Genomic DNA, 17,850 nt, shown 5'->3' with positions numbered 1-17,850 from the left:
CTGTGTGACCCTGGGCAAGTCACTTAAAAAAAAAAAAAAGAAAAGGAAATATATAAGGACCGAACCAGATGATCTCAAAGATTCTTTTTAGTTGGAACAGTTTCTACACTGTCAAGAAAGCCTCAAGAGGGAAGAAACTGCTGAGGGCGGAACCACGTGGAACACGTATGTTTTCTGTGGTCATTTCCGCCCTTCCTGCAAACTCGGCTAGTTATTGGGCAAATTAGCCCCGCCTTAATCGCCCCATCCAATGGGACAGCTCTCCCCTGTCTAATGCCAATCTTCCAATCCCCTCCCAGGAGATCTTGCCTAGGGACCTCTCTCGGCCTTCACAGGCTCTGAGGAGATATCTCGGCCTTTTCCCTATTTTACAACATCCCCTTCACCTATTCCCAGGGAGGACAAATCACAGAGAAACAGCCACCTTCAAGAGGCCTAGCAGGAAAACCGGAATTGTGGGAGGGAGCCGATGGCTGCCTGGTGACGCACTTCCGTTCCGGCCATTGTCATCCCTAGAGGCAGGGGAGGCAGGAGTCTGAGAGAGCTGGGGCTGCGTCCCTCTGAGCAGCGAGTCGTCGTTCTCTCAGCCTCCGGGACTCGCGCTCAGTCTCGGTGAGTGGGTCCAGGGAGACTGCGAGTCGGGGGAGGACTCGAGGAACAGCCTCCTGGCCCTGATGGGGCCAGCCAGCCCAAGGCCCCGAGAAGACAAGACCAGACAGAACTGGGCATGGGAGGGGCTGTGTGTTGGCAGGTGGGGGGGAGGAGGGAAGAGCGCTGTCCGAAAGAGCTGGTAACCTTCCCTCCCCCTCTCTTTCCCCCCCTCTCTCCTCCCCCACTCCAGTCTTCTCCACCAGCCCCTCCCTCTCTTTCCTTTTCCCCTCCACCTCTCTTCCCCTCCCCTTGCTGAGATGGAGGGGGGTGGAAGGAAGCCGTCCCTGCCTTTGGCTTCATCCCGCACCTGCTCTGCCTTATGCTTTATGGTTGTAGTCTTCGCTTCTCCTGGGTGGGCATAGGAAGTGGATGTCAGGCTTTGGGGACAGGTTCCCCACCCTACGCTATTCCCTGGTGCTTGTTGCTCAGCAGCACCCAGGGTAAGGACAGCTCCACAGTGCCTCCTGGAAATCCCTGTGGAGAGGGATGGCTGGTAGGGATTGTTTCATTCTTTGTGCTTGTATACTGCAGTGCCTGGCATCTACCACATGCTTAATAAACACTTCTTAACTGACTGTTGATTAATTAAATTGGCTTCCCAAATAGGTTTATGTGTTTATTTTACAATGGAAAAAAATTCATGAATGGGGGGGGGGCGGGTCACAAGACTTTGGTTTGAATGAATCCTGGCTGTTACTTAAAACCCTAAGTAATCTTGGGAAAATCCCCTATAACCTTTCTGGGTCTCATTTGTAAAATGAGGGAGTCAGACTTACATTTATTAAGCCCATACTATGTGCCTCTAAGGGGCAGCTGGATGGTACAGTGTATATAGAGCACGGGGATTAGAATCAGGAAGACTCATCTTCAGAAATTCAAATCTGGCCTTAGGTATGTACTAGCTGTGTGACCCTGGGCAAGTCACTTAACCCTGTTTGCCTCAGGTAAAATAAACTGGAGAAGGAAATGGCAACCCACTCTAGTATCTTTGCAAGAAAACCTCAAATGGAGTCATGAAGAATCAGACATGACTGAATAACATGTGCCTCTCTGGACACTTCTAGTTCCAGATCTATGATCTTAAAACTATTAAGTTGTCAGCTAATTCCTTTTCTCATTCCTCAACCTTCTTGACCATTCTCCAGTATTTGACACTAAACCACTCCCTCCAAAGCACCTCTTTCTCTCTGGGATCCTTCTTGTTTCTGAATAACTGAATTAAGAGGTTATTAAGTCTAACTCCCTCATTTCACAAATAGGACCCAACATTCTATCTCCTTTGTCCAAGCCATGCCCTTTGTCTGGAATGCATGGGGAGAGAAGGGCTCCCTCCTCACCTTTACCTCAGAATCCAAGGCCCAGCTCAAATTACCTCCTGCATGAGTCCTATCTGACCTGAGTTTCTAGTTCCTTCCTGGGAATTACATTGTAATTATGTTCTGTAGATTTTGTTTCTCCCACTATAATATAAATTCCTTGAGGTCAGGGACTGTTTCTGCTTCATTGTTTGTCATTTCATGAAGGGAAGTAGCATAAGTGAAAGCCAGACAAGTGGTTGTGGAGGTCTTTGAATGCTAGATCAGGTGCTCTGTGCCATTCCCATATCTACTGGCTATCTCAGCCCATGGTTCCTAGAATTGTGCTATGGCATGGGAGACACACAGTAAATATACTTTACATACCAGTTTCAGAAAAGTGGGTAATACACAGGTAGGGTATAGATTACTATGTGGATAAACTATCTTGTAGAATTGTTTTTACGTGTGGTTCTTTCTCATCTCCTCCATCAGATCCTGAGGTTCTTTTTGCCCTTCCCTGAAGGGGGGTAAACACAAGAGGTCCCATGATGGCTGCTATAAATCTGCTAGCTGAACCCCAGGTGAGCTATGATTACCTTTGTCCTTTAAATAGACCTGATTTCAGATAATCTAGTGCAAAGTCCATGGACAAATTTACTGATGAGTCCTGTGCCTGAATTGGGGCTGTTTCCCTAGGGATCTGCAAGCTTACTTTTGGAGGGTACACATAAGAAAGCTGAGAGGTATGTGGGGCCAAAGAGCATAAGTCTAACTGGAAGACAAATTGTCCCTGGAGAGTGAAAGTCAAGATTAATACCCTATAACTGATGAATTGGAATGAGGCATGAATTGAATATGAGACATCCAGTATATATCAGACATATAGAATGTCTGAATTGGGACATTCATCTTCCTGTCTGAGTGTAATGATTTGAAGGGAATAGCTCTGCTGTTGCATCCTGAATAATACAAGGTGTCCAGGTATTTATTGAATGAATGATGAAATGACTGGAAAAGCCTGGCTTATATTAAATGAAGAAATGGAAAAGCTTGGCCTGAATCAACTAGCTTACAGAGGAGAATGGTCTGGCTAACTCTAAGATGTAGCCAGGGAATCATGATTGCAATATAACTTTTTTAAATGGAGTCATTACCACAAGTGGTATTCACTATTGTGGTTTTTTTTTCTTTTTACACCATTAGAATTCTTAAATAATTATAAACTAGACTTTTAAGCTACTAGGTTTGAGAAATTGAGGTGTTTGGTAGATATAGGTCTGAGCAGTCTTTAATACAAATTATCACTATTAGTAATATTGTGTATAAAGTGCTATAAAAATCTCATTTGATCCTTACAATAATCAATCATTTAGTATTTATTAAATGCCTACAGTATGCTAGGCATTTTGCCAGGCTCTGGGGATACAAAGACTAAGAGGAAACACTCAACTCAAGGAACTCACATTCTTTTGGGGGATATAACATAGGAAAGATGCCTAAATTAGTATATACAAAATACAAGGTAGATTTATGGGTAGAAGGTGGTAGTAGCCAAGTTGGGGATGGGTTAGGAAAGGCTTCATGGAGAAGATGATAGTTGAGCAGAATTTTGAAGGATACAAGGCTTTCTAAGGGGAAAAAATTTGGTGATTGTAATGTCTTTTTCGGCCTACAGGAAAGCCAATACAAAAGCATGAATTCTACGAATGGAATGTAATATGTATGAGGAACGCAAGAGAACCAGTTTGGCTTGATTGTAGAGGACAGGAAGGGAAGCTATTTTGGGACCAAGTTGTAAAGGGCTTTACCAGTCATGCAGGAGCTTTATTTGAGCCAGGAGGCAAGAGGGAGTCATTGAAGTTTGAATAAAGGAGTGACATAGTCAGACCTGTGCTGTAGCTCTTTGATAGCTCTCTGAAGAATAGATTGGGTGGGGGCAGCTAGGTGGCGAAGTGGATAGAGCACTGGCCCTGGAGTCAGGAGTACCTGAGTTCAAATCCGGCCTCAGACACTTAACACTTACTAGCTGTGTGACCCTGGGCAAGTCACTTAACCCCAATTGCCTCACTAAAAAAAAAAAAAAAAAGAATAGATTGGGTGGGGTAGAGACTTGAAGCAGGGAGATCAATTAGGAGGTCATTGCAGTAGTGCTGGAGAGAGGTGATACTGGCCTGAACTGGGATGATAACTTTTGCGACTATGGAGAAGGAAGTAGATGGGAGAGCTGTTGTGAAGGTAGAATGGATAAAACTTGGCAACTAAATTGGCTACATGGGGTTAGAGAGAGTGAAGAGCTGAATATCACATCCAGGTCATAAACTTGGAGGACTAAAAGATGGTGGTGACCTTAAAAGAAGTAAGGAAGTTGGGAAGTATGATGGGTGTGAATGGAAAGATAATAAGTTCTGTTTTAGACATGGTAGATTTGGGATGCCTTAAGACCATCCAATTTCAAATGACCAGTAGGGAACTGGAAGCACATAGCTAGATACGTGAGGAAAGATTAGACTGAATGTATAGATCTTCAGGTCATCCCTATAGATATAATGATTAAACATGTAGGAGTTGCCGAAGTTATGACCTGAGAGAGCTTAGTGAGAGAAAAGAGAGGGCCAAGGAAGGAGCCTTGGGGTATGCCCATAGTTTGAGGGTATTGTATGGATGATGATTCAGTAAAGAAGAGGGAAGAGTGGTCAGACAAGTAGAATCAGAGATAATAGCCCAACGATGAGGTAGCTCAGGTATTATCATCTTCATTCTACAGATGAGTAAACTCAAGTTTCAAGAGATTATGATTTGGGGGCAGGTAGGTGGCACAGTGGATAAAGCACCAGCCCTGGATTCAGGAGGACCTGAGTTCAAATCTACCCTCAGACACTTGACACTTACTAGCTGTGTGACCCTGGGCAAGTCACTTAACCCTCATTGCCTCCCCGCCCCCCCCCCAAAAAAAAGAGATTATGATTTGTCAGAGTCCACACAGCTAATCACTAGCAGAGCAGCCCTGATTCAGACTTGCTGAATGTAAAACTAGTGTGTGGTGTTTGTTTTTTTCATTTGTAACCTGGGAGTGAATAGCTGTTTACATAAAGCTGCACAGAGCAAACATAAATTAGAGAAAGAAGATGTTTTTTTCCTTCCCAGATTGCTTTCATTCCTTTCTACAGTCTACCATTCTAGGAACAATTAAACAAAGAGAAAAAAATTTACATGATAACTTTATTGTACATTTAAAAAGAATAGCAAGTTGTACATAATAGATTTGCTGTTTTGTGTATAGTCTTTTTTAATTAATACTATGTCACAGAAATTCTTGTTTAATTCCATAAGTTAAAGCAAAAAAAGGAAAATTTTTAAAAGGAAAAAAAGACATTATTAACAAACAAAAGTTAAACTAAGTAGAAACCAGTATTTCTAAGTAGAAGCAATTCATCATTTGCTCTCGTCCATACCTTTTTTTTTTTTTGCAGGGCAGTGAGGGTTAAATGACTTGCCCAGGGTCACACAGCTAGCGTCAAGGGTCTGAGGTCAGATTTGAACTCAGTTCTTCCTGAATCCAGGGCCAGTGCTTTATCCATTGTGCCATATAGCTGCCTCCTCTCATTCATACTTAAAGTTCTTTGTGAATTACTGCCCCATGTAAGAAAATCAGCTTCCTGCTAAGATCACTGGAACTTCCCCCCACTTTTAATCATTGCTTCTGTGGTTGCCTCACTGTGTAGTCTTAAGGTGGATAGTATTTCAACGGGCACAAGTGGGGAAGAGGGTAAGGACATTCCAGCAGTAGGAGAGAGTAAAAAATTATGGGACAACATAGGACACAAACAGAGGACAGTGAGTATTCCAGTTGGGCTGGAGTGTATTTGGAGAGAAATGTTGTCAGAGATGGCCAGTTGGGGCCAGGCAGGAAGGCAGTTGGTTATGGAACACCTTGAATGCCCAGTTAAAGGGTTTGGATTGGATTCTGAAGACCACAGGAAGCTATTGAAGTTTCTGAGGAGAGGAACATGAACAGACATATTGATTAGAAATAAAAGGGGTTAGAGGTAAGAAAGCCATTTAGCCAATTCCAAGCATAGGAAATGGTATGTGCAAAGACAGAGAGGGCAAGATGAGTCTAGGAAACAGTAGAGGGCTAGAACATAGGGTATGATAAGGGAAAATATCTATGCCTGGAAAAGTTGGTTGGAGCCATATTATTGTAGAAGCCTTAAGTAGCAGGCTGAAGTTGCCCTTATATGGTAAGCAGTGGGAATCCACTGACAGTTTTTGAGCAAGGTGTCATAGAAACTAAAAACAGAGAAAGCTTAAAGAATAGTTTTAACCAACCTTGCCAAATTCTGAACAAGATTCAAAATCTAAAGACTAGAACCTTGGAATTTGGCTGAATGAACTCATTAGTTCTCTTCTGAGGAAGAAATTTCAGTAAAGGGGAAGCCATAGTGTGGGGGTTAAGAAGGGAGTGGAAGGAAAAGAAGTGATAATATTTTCTAGTGTTGAAATGAAGTAATTTGATTGTGGTCACATAGCTAGTAAGGAGAAGAGCTAGAATTCAAACCCAGGTCACCTGACTTCAATTTCAGTGTTATTTCTGGTATGCTATGCTGGCTACTGTTAACGTTTTAGGCCAAATAGGAAGGAGCCCAAAGGAAGGGACAGATTGTGAATCTAAGAGAGACAAATGCTCAAGAGGAAGGATGTTCTTTCTACTTGGGGTGAAGATGGGTCCTGGGAAGTAGTAAACAATACCAGTGACGAGTCAAAGAAAATGAGAGATGCAGATAGCATAGACACTAAATGATAAGTGGGAATGGATTGGTAGTTTCACAGACTATCAGTAGCATTGGGGATTGATGAAAAGGCTAGCCCCTCTCTCCCATTGGACTGAGGGAAGTGGTAAAATTTATGTCCAACAAGAAGGGCAACACGAGAAGTAGTGTCATATGAGAGATACAAGATATCCAGAGAATTTTATCCACAAAGGAATCAGGGTTCTGATTCCCAGGGGGTTAGGTTTGGACTATATGAAAATGAGTTTTGGGTGGAGGTAGCAGGGCCAAAAGGATTGTTCCCAGAATGGTAGATTTGGAGAAAGGAATGAAAGCAATCTGGAAAGAAGTGGTAGCATATGTTGAAAAGGGAAGTAGATCTGGTACACAGAATAAAAAATATAAATACAGATGAATGGATTACACCCAAATTCACTTGTACACATAGCCCAAGCTATGTCTCAATCTCTAAAGAGGATGTCTGTGGGAAATTTGCAAGCTTATGAAAGTTCCTCTAGTGATAGCAGTGATGTAGAAATTGCCTGCTTGAATGGGAACACTTCCTGAGTCCTCTTCTTTGACTAGCTATTCTTTCTTTCTGTTTTTCTTTCCCCTGCCCCATGCCCATCTCTCACAATCACTAAGAGTTATATATACTGGCATGTCGTCTTTCCCAAGGGAACAAACTGATAGCTCTCCCCACCCTAGCCCTCTTACAAAAACTGAGTCTTAGAATTGTATCAGAAACAGCTCGATCATCTTGTTGCAGGAATCAGTGACGTTTGAGGATGTGGCTGTGTACTTTACCCAGAAGGAATGGGAAGGCCTGGCCCCAACTCAAAGGGCCCTATACAGAGATGTGATGCTGGAGAATTATGGAAATCTGATCTCCCTGGGTAAGGACTCTCTTTTGCCTAGATCAGTTATTTGCCCTTTAGCTTTTCTTGGCTTTTCGTTTAGAGGTTTTTAAGGCCTTTGTTAATATTCAAGTTAACTATAGATTCTCATAAGTCATGTAGAGCCATATCTTCTAATTTCAGTTATTTTCTGGACAAGGTCCCTTTAGCTTTGTCTCAATTGAGACTTTTTTGCTGCTGCTTCTTCTCTAGTGAATTTTTCCAATGGTCTGTTCAAAGTTGATTTCAAATGAGGAACATCCCAATACCACCAAATCCTCAACTTTCCCATATTCTCAGGTCTCTGGAAGAGATCCTGATCTCTTTCTTTGTATCGAAAAATCTCTGCTAGACCCTGATGGCACACTTACTCAGCATGAGAATTTTCTGTCTTAAGGAGAAGCTAAAACTCAAATATCCCCCTTGAGCAAAATCTCAAATATCACAACCTACTCACTCCACAACATTAGGAGCATAGTCCTGAGCCCTTTTTCCTGGGCCATCTAAGCTTCCTTGTGACCTCCCTATATATTTCCCTTCTTTTCACATCTTCCTCCTGCAGATACAGGACTTTAGGATAACCCCATATGATGTCTTTCACCATCTTGTCCTCTTTTCTTCCTTTCAAGCAGCATTTCTGTTTCCTAAACCTGCTGTAATCTCCCAGCTAGAGCAAGGCGGGGAGCCCTGGCTCCTGGATCCACAGGGACCACTAGACAGAGAGGGCACCTATTATAAAGGTGAGTGCACAAAGAGATTGCCTTTTCCTCCCCTGCCTTTGTATTAACAAATTATGGGATCCTTTAACCCAATATAATCTGGAGTAATAGGATCTCTGTGTTCCACACTGTTCTGCTTTTTGTTTTATAATCTTAAACCTTTACTTCCTTTATCTTGTTAACATCTCTACCCAATTTCCATTACTTACTATGCTTGCCTATGAAGGTGAATCACCTCATCTTCCCCATAATTTATATTTCTTGGCTAACTTCCACTCTTCCTCATATTATAGTTGAGATTACTGAACCAGAACACTGTACTTGAAATTAAAACGCTTGAGTTCAAATCTTGGCTCTTTTATTGTGACTTTGACTATTAAACTGATATGGTGGGAAAATGGGGTATGGGTTTGGTGGGAGTTGGGGTTCTTGGGAATTCCTCTTTAAAGAATTACACCCTCTTGCACACAAAACTTAGTTAGAATAAGGTGGTAGTTTATTTAGGAGCAAGGGAAGAGAAGGGTGGGGGGAGGGAAACCATGAAAGAAATCCTTGGACTTTTCATGGGGAGATTTGGCATAAAGCACATGGCTCAGAGGTACCAAATCTCCTCGAACAGGAGACTGGAAGGTACTTTTATAGAGGACTGATGGGGGTGGACCATCTGCCCGTGAAAAGTTCCTTTAGTGAGAGAGGACCATCCCCCACTGGAAGTGACTAAAGGAATTGGGTGAGGGGTGGCTACAGATCCCTCTTCAGAATGCAAAGGCCCCAGCCACACCCAAATTTATCTCCCCAGGGTAAGGGAGACCAGAATGAAGGGTAGGAATCCAAAGCTAGCTCAGTCCGATTTGGTTCATCTTATCTCTCTAGGCGTTATCTGTCCTCTGGTTTAGTTTCTCAAGGAGAAGATTCCTCGGTGTGCTCCAGAGAAATTCTGGGGTGCTCTGCGCCCCATGACAAAACCATTTAGTCTTTCCAGGATACAGCTTCCTCACTTTTAGAATGAGGAGTTTGAACTAAGTGATCTGTAAGGTCCCTTTCAGCTCTATAGTCTACAAGCATCCAGTAACTTCTTGTTTGTCTTTTGGCCTTGGGCAGGGTGTCCATTTCCGAAACCTGCAGTGATCTCTCAGCTGGAACAAGAAGAAACAGGAAGCCTTGATGTTCCGGGATGTCCAAACAAAGAGGGTCTGCAGAGTACCTGCAATGGTAAGAGAAGAAGGGAGTTGTTTGTTCTGCTACTACTTTGCAAAATACTAGAAAGCTAATATGAATGAGACCTTTTATAGTTAATTATTTTACAAGTAACTCTTCAATAAATAAAGTTACTCCAATAAAGTTTCCTTTAAAAACTCTCCAACAGGAGGCAGCTAGGTACTGCAGTGGATAAAGCACCAGCCCTGGATTTGGGAGGACCTGAATTCAACTCTGGCCTCAGATATTTGATACTTACTAGCTATGTGACCCTGGACAAGTCACTTAACCCTCATTGGTCACCCCCCCAAAAAAAATCTCTCCAACAAATCTGACAGTTAAAAAGAAAATCAGTCCTGAGAAGTCTAACCTCAAGGAGGCAAATAACCATCAGCTAAATTAATATAAGACCTTTAGTCTCAGAACTTGACTGGGATATACTGAATTCAACTTCCTTTCAAGCCTTTCATATAGCTAAGCTATTGTGGGATAATGAAGTTGATCTGCATTCTCTTTTCTGTTATTATATTTTCATAATTTGTATGTGTTGGACTTAAAGTATCAAATTGATTGTAAGTTTCTTGAGGGGAGGAACTTTGCTTTGTATTTTTCTCTCCCCACAACATTGTCAGTTGGTGTTACTCTTTTATTTCTGTATCTCCTAACACTCTCCATCCTTTCCTATCTCCTAATGAGCCCCTCTCTTTTATTTTCCTATTTCCCCCTGCCTCTTGTCATATTCCTAGAGTTAGTGATTCCTGGTTGCTGGTTCTGCTCTCTATTAATACACAAAATCATGTTCATTATTAAATGCTGCCACGTGTGGTATTTAATAGCCTACAGTCTAGGTAACTAATAGATGATGTTCATATTTTCTTCTCCCAGATGGTGAGACCAGGACTAAGAATGAAGAGTTGACTCCAAAGCAAGAAGTATCTGATAGAAAACGTCCACAGATGGTGTCAATAGGAATCCAGGTGAATGTTCCTCGGAAATCCCACTTTAAAGAAATCAATAAACTACAGAATAAGCTAGAGAAGCAGCAAAGAAATCCCAAAGAAGATGGAATAAGAAGAGTGGAGAAAGATTTCATTAAAATGACAGTAAAGGATGAAGAAATAGAAAGGAAATGTCAGACACATAAAAATTTAGGAAAAGATGTTAGTGGAATCTCACATCTTACAACACATCAGAAAGTCCCTGGAGGACAGATAGCCTATCAGTGCGATGAATGTGGCAAACATTTCTATCAGAGTTCAGATTTCTTTCAACATCAGAGAATTCACTCTGTAGAAAAGCCTTATGAATGTAAGGAATGTGGAAAAGCCTTTAGCTTTAATTCTACACTTGTTCAGCATCAGAGAATCCATACTGGGGAAAAACCCTTTCAATGCAAAGAATGTGGGAAAGCTTTCAGTTGTAGTTCACATTGTACTGCACATCAAAGAATTCACACTGGAGAGAAGCCCTATGAATGTAAGGAATGTGGGAAAGCCTTCAGCTTTAATTCAACACTCATTCAGCATCAGAGAATCCACACTGGGGAGAAACCTTTCCAATGTAAGGAATGTGGGAAAGCCTTCATTCAAAAAATAACCTTTGTCCGTCATCAGAGAATCCACACTGGGGAGAAACCTTATGAATGTAAAGAATGTGGTAAGGCTTTCAGTCTGAATTCACAGCTAATTCATCATCAGGCTGTACATACTGGAGAGAAGCCTTTTGAATGTAAGGTATGTGGGAAAGGCTTCATTCGCAACTCACACCTTATTCAGCATCAGAGAATTCACATGGAGAAATTTTTTCAATGTAAAGAATGTGAGAAATCCTTTAAACAGAAAGCAAGTTTAAATCGGCACCAGAGAATCCACTCTTGGGAGAAATCCCATGAATGTAAGGACTGTGGGAAAGGCTTCAGCAAGAATTCAGATTTGAGTCATCATCAGAGATTCCACTCTAGAGAGAAACCTTATGAATGTAAGGAATGTGGAAAACTCTTTATTCGGAACTCAAATTTTATCCGACATCAGAGAATCCACCCTGGGGAGAAACTTTTGAATGTAATTGTTGGTCTCTGTGTACCCCAAGTTCAAGTTAGCAGGCCTTCTACTATCTGGCCTCACTTAACTTATCCATCCATATCCTCTACTTTTCCTCAAGCTGATTCCTCCAGCCCATCCAGTCCAGTCTCTTCACTGTCTTCACCAAATACTGTACGCATTCCTACTTCTAAGCCTTTGCTAATGCTGCTTCCGCAAATGCCCTCACCTCTTCTCTCTCCCTTTTTTTGATTTTTTTAAAATCAGAAGCCACATAGTATATCCCAACTACTCTGAGCTCACCAAGATTTCCACCTCCTACTCTTTCTTAGTGCACTAAACAGACCAAGAACTCCAGCTAGTAATTACATAGTATCTTGTATTATTTTCTTACTGATTCATTGTTTTCATCTCAACTAGATTGTAAATTCTTTAAAGGCAGAGAGATTATATGGACGATAAAAACAAGGTGAAAAGATGAGTTGGACAAAGATCAGTAGAAATTAGGTGTCTTTAGTTTAAATTAATATAGACCAATTGGAAGCAGCATGGAAATTAGCATAATCACTCCACCCAAGATAGGAAGAATTGAGAGAGAGAACATAATTACTCAGAAATAGGTAAAAATGATTAGATGTTTCAAGCTTGACTTTTTAGGATGTTTTGATGAATGGATCTGGTTCTTAAATTTGCATCTTCAGAAACTGAATTTTATTTTTGATTCAGATTAAACACACAAAATTGATATAAACCAAAAATACCTAGATTGGGTATTTGTGCACAAGCAGACCACCAACTTGTTAGAACAAAGATCAGAATTAGAATAAACACGAAAGAAAAAGTGTTAATTGGGAAAATATGGTCTTAATCAAGTAAAGCATCTAAAATGAAATTGTTGGGAAAGTGACCTTGGCATGAAATGTTTTCCTCACAGAGCTTCTATTTGCATACTGTTGAATTTAAATAGGATTTACTCTGGGTGAAAATTGTTAAGTAGGCAAAGTCTGTCTTCAGAGTAGCCCCTCTTCCTTTTTTGTTCATTTTTATCTAGGAAACCGTGTCTCTAATCTATGATATAGTGGATAGAGGTATAGGATTTGGACCCATGGTATCTGAGTTCAAGATCTAGCTTAGCTATTCCTTCTTCATCTCTACTTGTATCACTTTAACTTTTCTGGGCCTCGGTTTCTTCATTTGTTGATTGAGGAGATTGTATTAGGTGAGCTCCGAGGCCATTATAGATCTAAATTTAAGAGACTTTGACCAAAACTTACTCATATCAATTATACTAGTCTTAGGCTATTTCCATTTTAGGCCTTTGTCTCCTGTTAAAGGAATTTTAGGCAAATGGGAAGATAGCCACTCTTTTTCTCAAATTCCTTTTAGAAAACTTCATTGTCTATAGGACCAGATACAAGTTCCTTGGCTTTATAGTCTATAGTCTGACTTCAGCTTCCCTTTGCAGTCTTATTTTGTTCTGTTCCCCTTCGCACTCTGTTCTAGTGAAACTGGTTTGATCATTGTCAGTCTATGCCTTCTTGCATTTGCCCAGGCTGTTCCCCATCCCTAGAAAACATTCCCTCCTCACCTCCACCAATTAAGATCTTTTCTTAAAGGATCGGTTTAGGTGTTACCTCTTCCATGAATCCTTCCCTGATCTACCTTGATTGAGTGTGTAGGAGGAAGTGGAAAGCATCAGCATTCCTCATATTTACCTAAACCAGTTTGTCAATTGGACCTGTGATTTCATTGATATAGGGAGCTCTCAGATAAGAAAACTCTAACCTGATAACCTACAGGTTAATACCTTCTCTGTAACTTTGTCTTTACTTCATCAAATGCTGAAAAGCTCAGAGACTGGCCCAAAGTCACATGGCTTATATGTGTTAGAAATAGTACTGAACCTAGGTTTTCCTGTTTGGGTGACTAGCCCTCTAGCCACCTCCCTATTTCACCTCTCTTATCAGACTAAATAACTGTCAAAAAGGAAATTACATGAATCTAGTATGGCCTGTTCTTGATAAAGCTATACTGGCTCTTTGTAATCCCTACTTCCTTTTCCACTATTTTTTCTTTCAATCTTTTAGAATTTTGCCAAGAATCAAATCAAATTTCACTTATTAACTATGTAGACTACATTGTTGATCTGTCCTTTTTGGTCTAGTAATCATTCTCAGTAGAAAAAACGGAAGAGTTGAACATCTCTGCCTTCTGTCCAGGGTGTATTACCATCATCTCCTCTACCCCAAAGAGGAACTCAGTGCTTCTTCACCTTTATCCCACATGGCTTTTTAAAAAATCCTTTTTGTCCTTACCTCAGTTCATTCTGACTGAGCTTTATTTAACATCTCTGACACAATTACAGAACCATATCATGGTTATATTCATCCTCTGTTAAATGCCTTTGTTTCCTGTTTGCACAGCTTTGAAAACAATCTTTGTCCATAAAGTAACTGAGTATCCATATTAGTCTCTTCCCTTCTTTCCTCCTAAACAGAATTGTATTTCTGTGTCCATTTCTTCTCTTTGGATGAGGTAGAAGATTTTTATTCCAGAAAGTCATGAGAATAAATGGCAATGTATGATAAGAAATGGATATAAAGAATTAAATATATAGGAAAAGTTGTATGAACTGATGCAGAGTGAAATAATTTGAATAAGATACAATATCCACAATAGTGTAAAAACAATTTAAAAGGTCATAAAGACTCATCATCGGTAAGCATTCCTCTCATGGTAGAGTTTGTGAATAATAGATGCATACACTGTCAGTACAGGACCAGTGTGCTGGTTTTTATTACCTATACTTTTTCACAAGGGAGGATTCTTTGGAGGAAAGAGACTTTGGGAAATGACAATGATATAAAAATAAAAGCATCAATAAAAATTTTTAAAGGAGATAAAAGCAAGGACTGAAGGCTCAGGAAAGTCTATCATACTTTAATAATAACTGACAGCTTGTAAAGGATTTACAGGTTAAGTGACTTGTCCATGGATACTATAAGAGGTGTGAGACCTGATCTTGACTTCAAGTCCAGTACTCTTGACAAGTACAGCACACTGATGGCTTCCGTGGAATCATCCATCTTTCTAATGCTATACAAAAAGACCTTTCTTCATTGTAAATGGTTTAATATTATCAATATCCTATTTGTTCATTTTTGCTTAATGTTATATGGATGGGAATGCAAAAACCATAAAGTTTGGTTCCAGCTGGGATAGTCAAAGAGTTAATGGTTGTAATTTGTTAGGTACTAAGGACATTTAGCTAGTGTAGGTCTTTGGCCTCCTAATTGCTGCATGAACATGGAATAAGGAATGAGAAAGGAAAAAGAATTGCAGATCATACAGAAGTCTTACACCTCTAGTCTGAACACCATCTTTGAAAACTTATAAAAGGAACCATCAGGTGATGAATATAACAATCACTGAATAACATCACCAAAAATATATATATATCTGAAATGACTTTGTACTGATATGAGAATTAGCCCTAGACTGGGTATTTGTGCACAAGCAGACCACCAACTTGTTAGAACAAAGATCAGAATTAGAATAAACGTGAAAGAAAAAGTGTTAATTAGGAAAATATGATTGAAACTGTTATTGATCATGACAAATGGATAGAAATGATGTGACAAATTTCAATCAAAGTCTGTTAGAAAGTAGTTTGTATGACAAGAGACCAAAAGAACCTAAAGAGTACCTTCATCAACAAACACGACCTTCTTGCCAGTTGGAGAAAGAGGTGGCTGTCAAGGGCAACACCAGCTTAGTAAATAAATTTGTAAATTCTTCCAAAGAAGGATGCTGGAAGAATATAAGTAGTATGTCACAAAGCAGAAAGAAGCAGTAGAGAATAAAATCACACTCTAAAGAAAGCTTGGTCAAAGACCTAATTGGGGTTACATTGAAGGCTTAAAGGATGAAAACAGGACAACAAGCAGGACCAAGAAATGGGAAAGGATTGACAATGGTTTTTCTAACTTCACCATCAAGCACATTAGAGCCACTGCAATTGGACTCTATAACATGTCGGACTTGCATGTACTTACAGAGGAGGTGAAAATATCGCCAATGAGAATAACACTGGGAGAAGCATCCAGATTTGATCCAGTGTACATACAGAAGATCTGTTCTAGAAGCAACACAATTGTCAGCATTAAGAGATAGAATCTTAAGGTGTTCAAGAAGAGGGGAAGCTACAAAAACTACAAGAAATAATATACTTTATTAAGAAAATGTGACAAACCTTTAGCAAATATTTGTTTTCATGCTTTACCATCAATATAAAACTTTTATATAGAAGCAGCATGGAGTAGTGGGTGGCCTCAGAGCCAGTAAGACTTGAATTCATGGCCTGCCTCTGACACAAACTGGCTGTGTGACCTGAGCAAGTCACTTAAACCTCTCTCTAGGCAGCTCTCTTAAGACTTTATATGCTTTGTGCAGAGTATGAGCTTCATAAATGCTTTTTCATTCATTAATAACTTGAGAGATGGTGCAGCTTATATTACATTGGTAGAGATATTTTCCTCACCAGGGAGTTCCCTCTACCAATGAAATCACAAATCTGTTCACTATCCCTTAAAATTTTTTATGAGAATCCTTTCTAGAAAGATTGAAGACAGGTGATAAATATCAAGTGCGTTGAAGAGGTGCATATTGTAACAAATAATAAATTATTAGAGAAATACATGACAGGAAAGAGCATGAGGTTGGTCACATGGTGAGAGCAAAAGCTGTCAGGTGAACAACCTAAGTGTTCCACTGATATCCTCATGATGTCAAGAGACAGCAAGGAAAGTTCCTTGGCATGTTGAGTGGACCTCCTGTGGCAAATATGAGAGAACAGGGACAAGAATTCCATGGCATGAGCAGGCATGAATAGGCTGTGATCTTACTCTTTGGAGGTAACATTCAAATTGGTGGATTTGAGATTGGGAGTGCCTGTGAGTCCTTTTGATTCTATTTGGGGTTTTCCTTTTATTTTTGAAGTGTCCAGATCACAGGAGATGAGCTACATAATTCCTTTTATTAAGCACCTTATATACTTGTTGATTTATTTGAAGATAAGAACATATACACAGATAAGTACATTTTAAATTATACAAAGTGAACGTGACGTAATTTCAGCAGGGGTATTGCTAATGGCTTCTTGGAGGTGATAACACTTGAGCTGAGTCCTCTATGGAGCTAGAGAATGTAGGAGGTGAAGGTGAGAAATGAGAGCACTCTAGGCATAGGACACAACCTATGTAAAGGCATGGAGGATGGAGACCGCTGGAGGAGACAGTTATTCTGGAGTCAACTAGAATGGCTCTCTTGATGTTAAATTTTTCAGTGTGAGCATTTACACTTGGGAAATCAGCAAACACTATAAATCAAAGCTTTGGTGATTACCTAGACTTTTGAAAGTGATGGAAAAAATGTTGAGGAATATTAAAAATGTTTCCACAGTACAGTTTTTGTTGTTATGTGTTGTTTTGTTTTGTTTTTTTGTTTTTGTTTCCAAATGACTTGGTTGGTCCTTAAACATGTATCACCATACTACTATTTGGAGGGAATAACAAATAGTCCTTTTTGACTGGAATGCAGAATTTGTGAAGAGGCATAATGGGAAATAAATCTGTAAAGATAGGTTGGAGCCAGGTCTTGAAGAACTTTAAATGCCCAACAAGGTAGATTGTATTTGATCCTCAAAGAAATAAGGAGCAACTAAAACTTCTTGAGTAAAGGAGTTGCGTTATCAGACTTGTGCTTTAGGACTATCAATTTCGCATCCTTGCTGGGTGTGGATTGGAGGAGGGAGAAATTTAAGATATTGAGACCAACAAGGAGGGTATTGCAAGAGGTGAGCCTGAACTTGGGTGGTGCCTGTTTGAGTAGAGAGAAAGAGATGCTACATGACTTAGCAACTGGGTTTACAAAGATAGAGTTAATCGATTTGTAACAGTCGCTGGGCAAACTGGCTTTCGAGCTATGGCCCTGGTCAGCTAGCCTGAGCAAATCACCCGGCCTCGCGCTGGCCATCCCCCTCAAGAGGAGGCGGGTGGGCCGCTCGAATGCAGCCCATGGTGGCGGGGAGTGCAGGCCTGAAAATCCATGGGACTCGACCCAGGAGTCTGTTCCCCACCGGGCTTTCACCCACCACCTCGGGCTACTCATTGGCCGCGCCCTTTCGGGGGCTCGCACCAGCAGGTTCCGCCTCCATCTAAAACGTTCCACCCCCTCCTCCAATCGGGGAACGACTCTGGCGGGCCGCAGGCTCCCGCAGTCCC

The 17,850-nt window shown here is 40.7% G+C and overlaps 1 protein-coding gene across 3 annotated transcripts; it reads left to right on the top strand.

Moving 5' to 3' along the window:
- Positions 1–300: 300 nt before the first annotated feature.
- LOC122737234 (zinc finger protein 383-like) lies at positions 301–17,003 on the top strand. 3 transcript variants are annotated; one of them, XM_043979702.1, is made up of 6 exons: positions 301–612; positions 2,442–2,530; positions 7,488–7,614; positions 8,247–8,354; positions 9,435–9,545; positions 10,416–17,003. In XM_043979702.1, the coding sequence occupies exons 2-6, from the start codon at positions 2,495–2,497 to the stop codon at positions 11,819–11,821; spliced, it is 1,788 nt and encodes a 595-aa protein (XP_043835637.1). In that variant the 5' UTR covers positions 301–612; positions 2,442–2,494; the 3' UTR covers positions 11,822–17,003. The 3 variants fall into 3 exon arrangements, with proteins under 3 accessions (XP_043835637.1, XP_043835636.1, XP_043835638.1); XM_043979701.1 differs by having other exon boundaries at positions 8,244–8,354; XM_043979703.1 differs by lacking the exon at positions 8,247–8,354.
- The last annotated feature ends 847 nt before the right edge of the window (positions 17,004–17,850 follow it).

The sequence above is a fragment of the Dromiciops gliroides genome, chromosome 1 (genome assembly GCF_019393635.1).
Source record: "Dromiciops gliroides isolate mDroGli1 chromosome 1, mDroGli1.pri, whole genome shotgun sequence".
Taxonomy (NCBI): Eukaryota; Metazoa; Chordata; class Mammalia; order Microbiotheria; family Microbiotheriidae; genus Dromiciops; species Dromiciops gliroides.
This window is presented reverse-complemented; position numbering and strand designations above follow the sequence as displayed.

Excerpts from the sequence above, each read along its gene's own strand:
- LOC122737234 (XM_043979701.1), top strand. The coding sequence starts at position 2,495 with ATGATGGCTGCTATAAATCTGCTAGCTGAACCCCAG. Across the intron at positions 7,615-8,243 it reads TGGAAATCTGATCTCCCTGG|CAGCATTTCTGTTTCCTAAA; the intron begins GTAAGGACTCTC and ends CTTCCTTTCAAG. Across the intron at positions 8,355-9,434 it reads AGAGGGCACCTATTATAAAG|GGTGTCCATTTCCGAAACCT; the intron begins GTGAGTGCACAA and ends GGCCTTGGGCAG.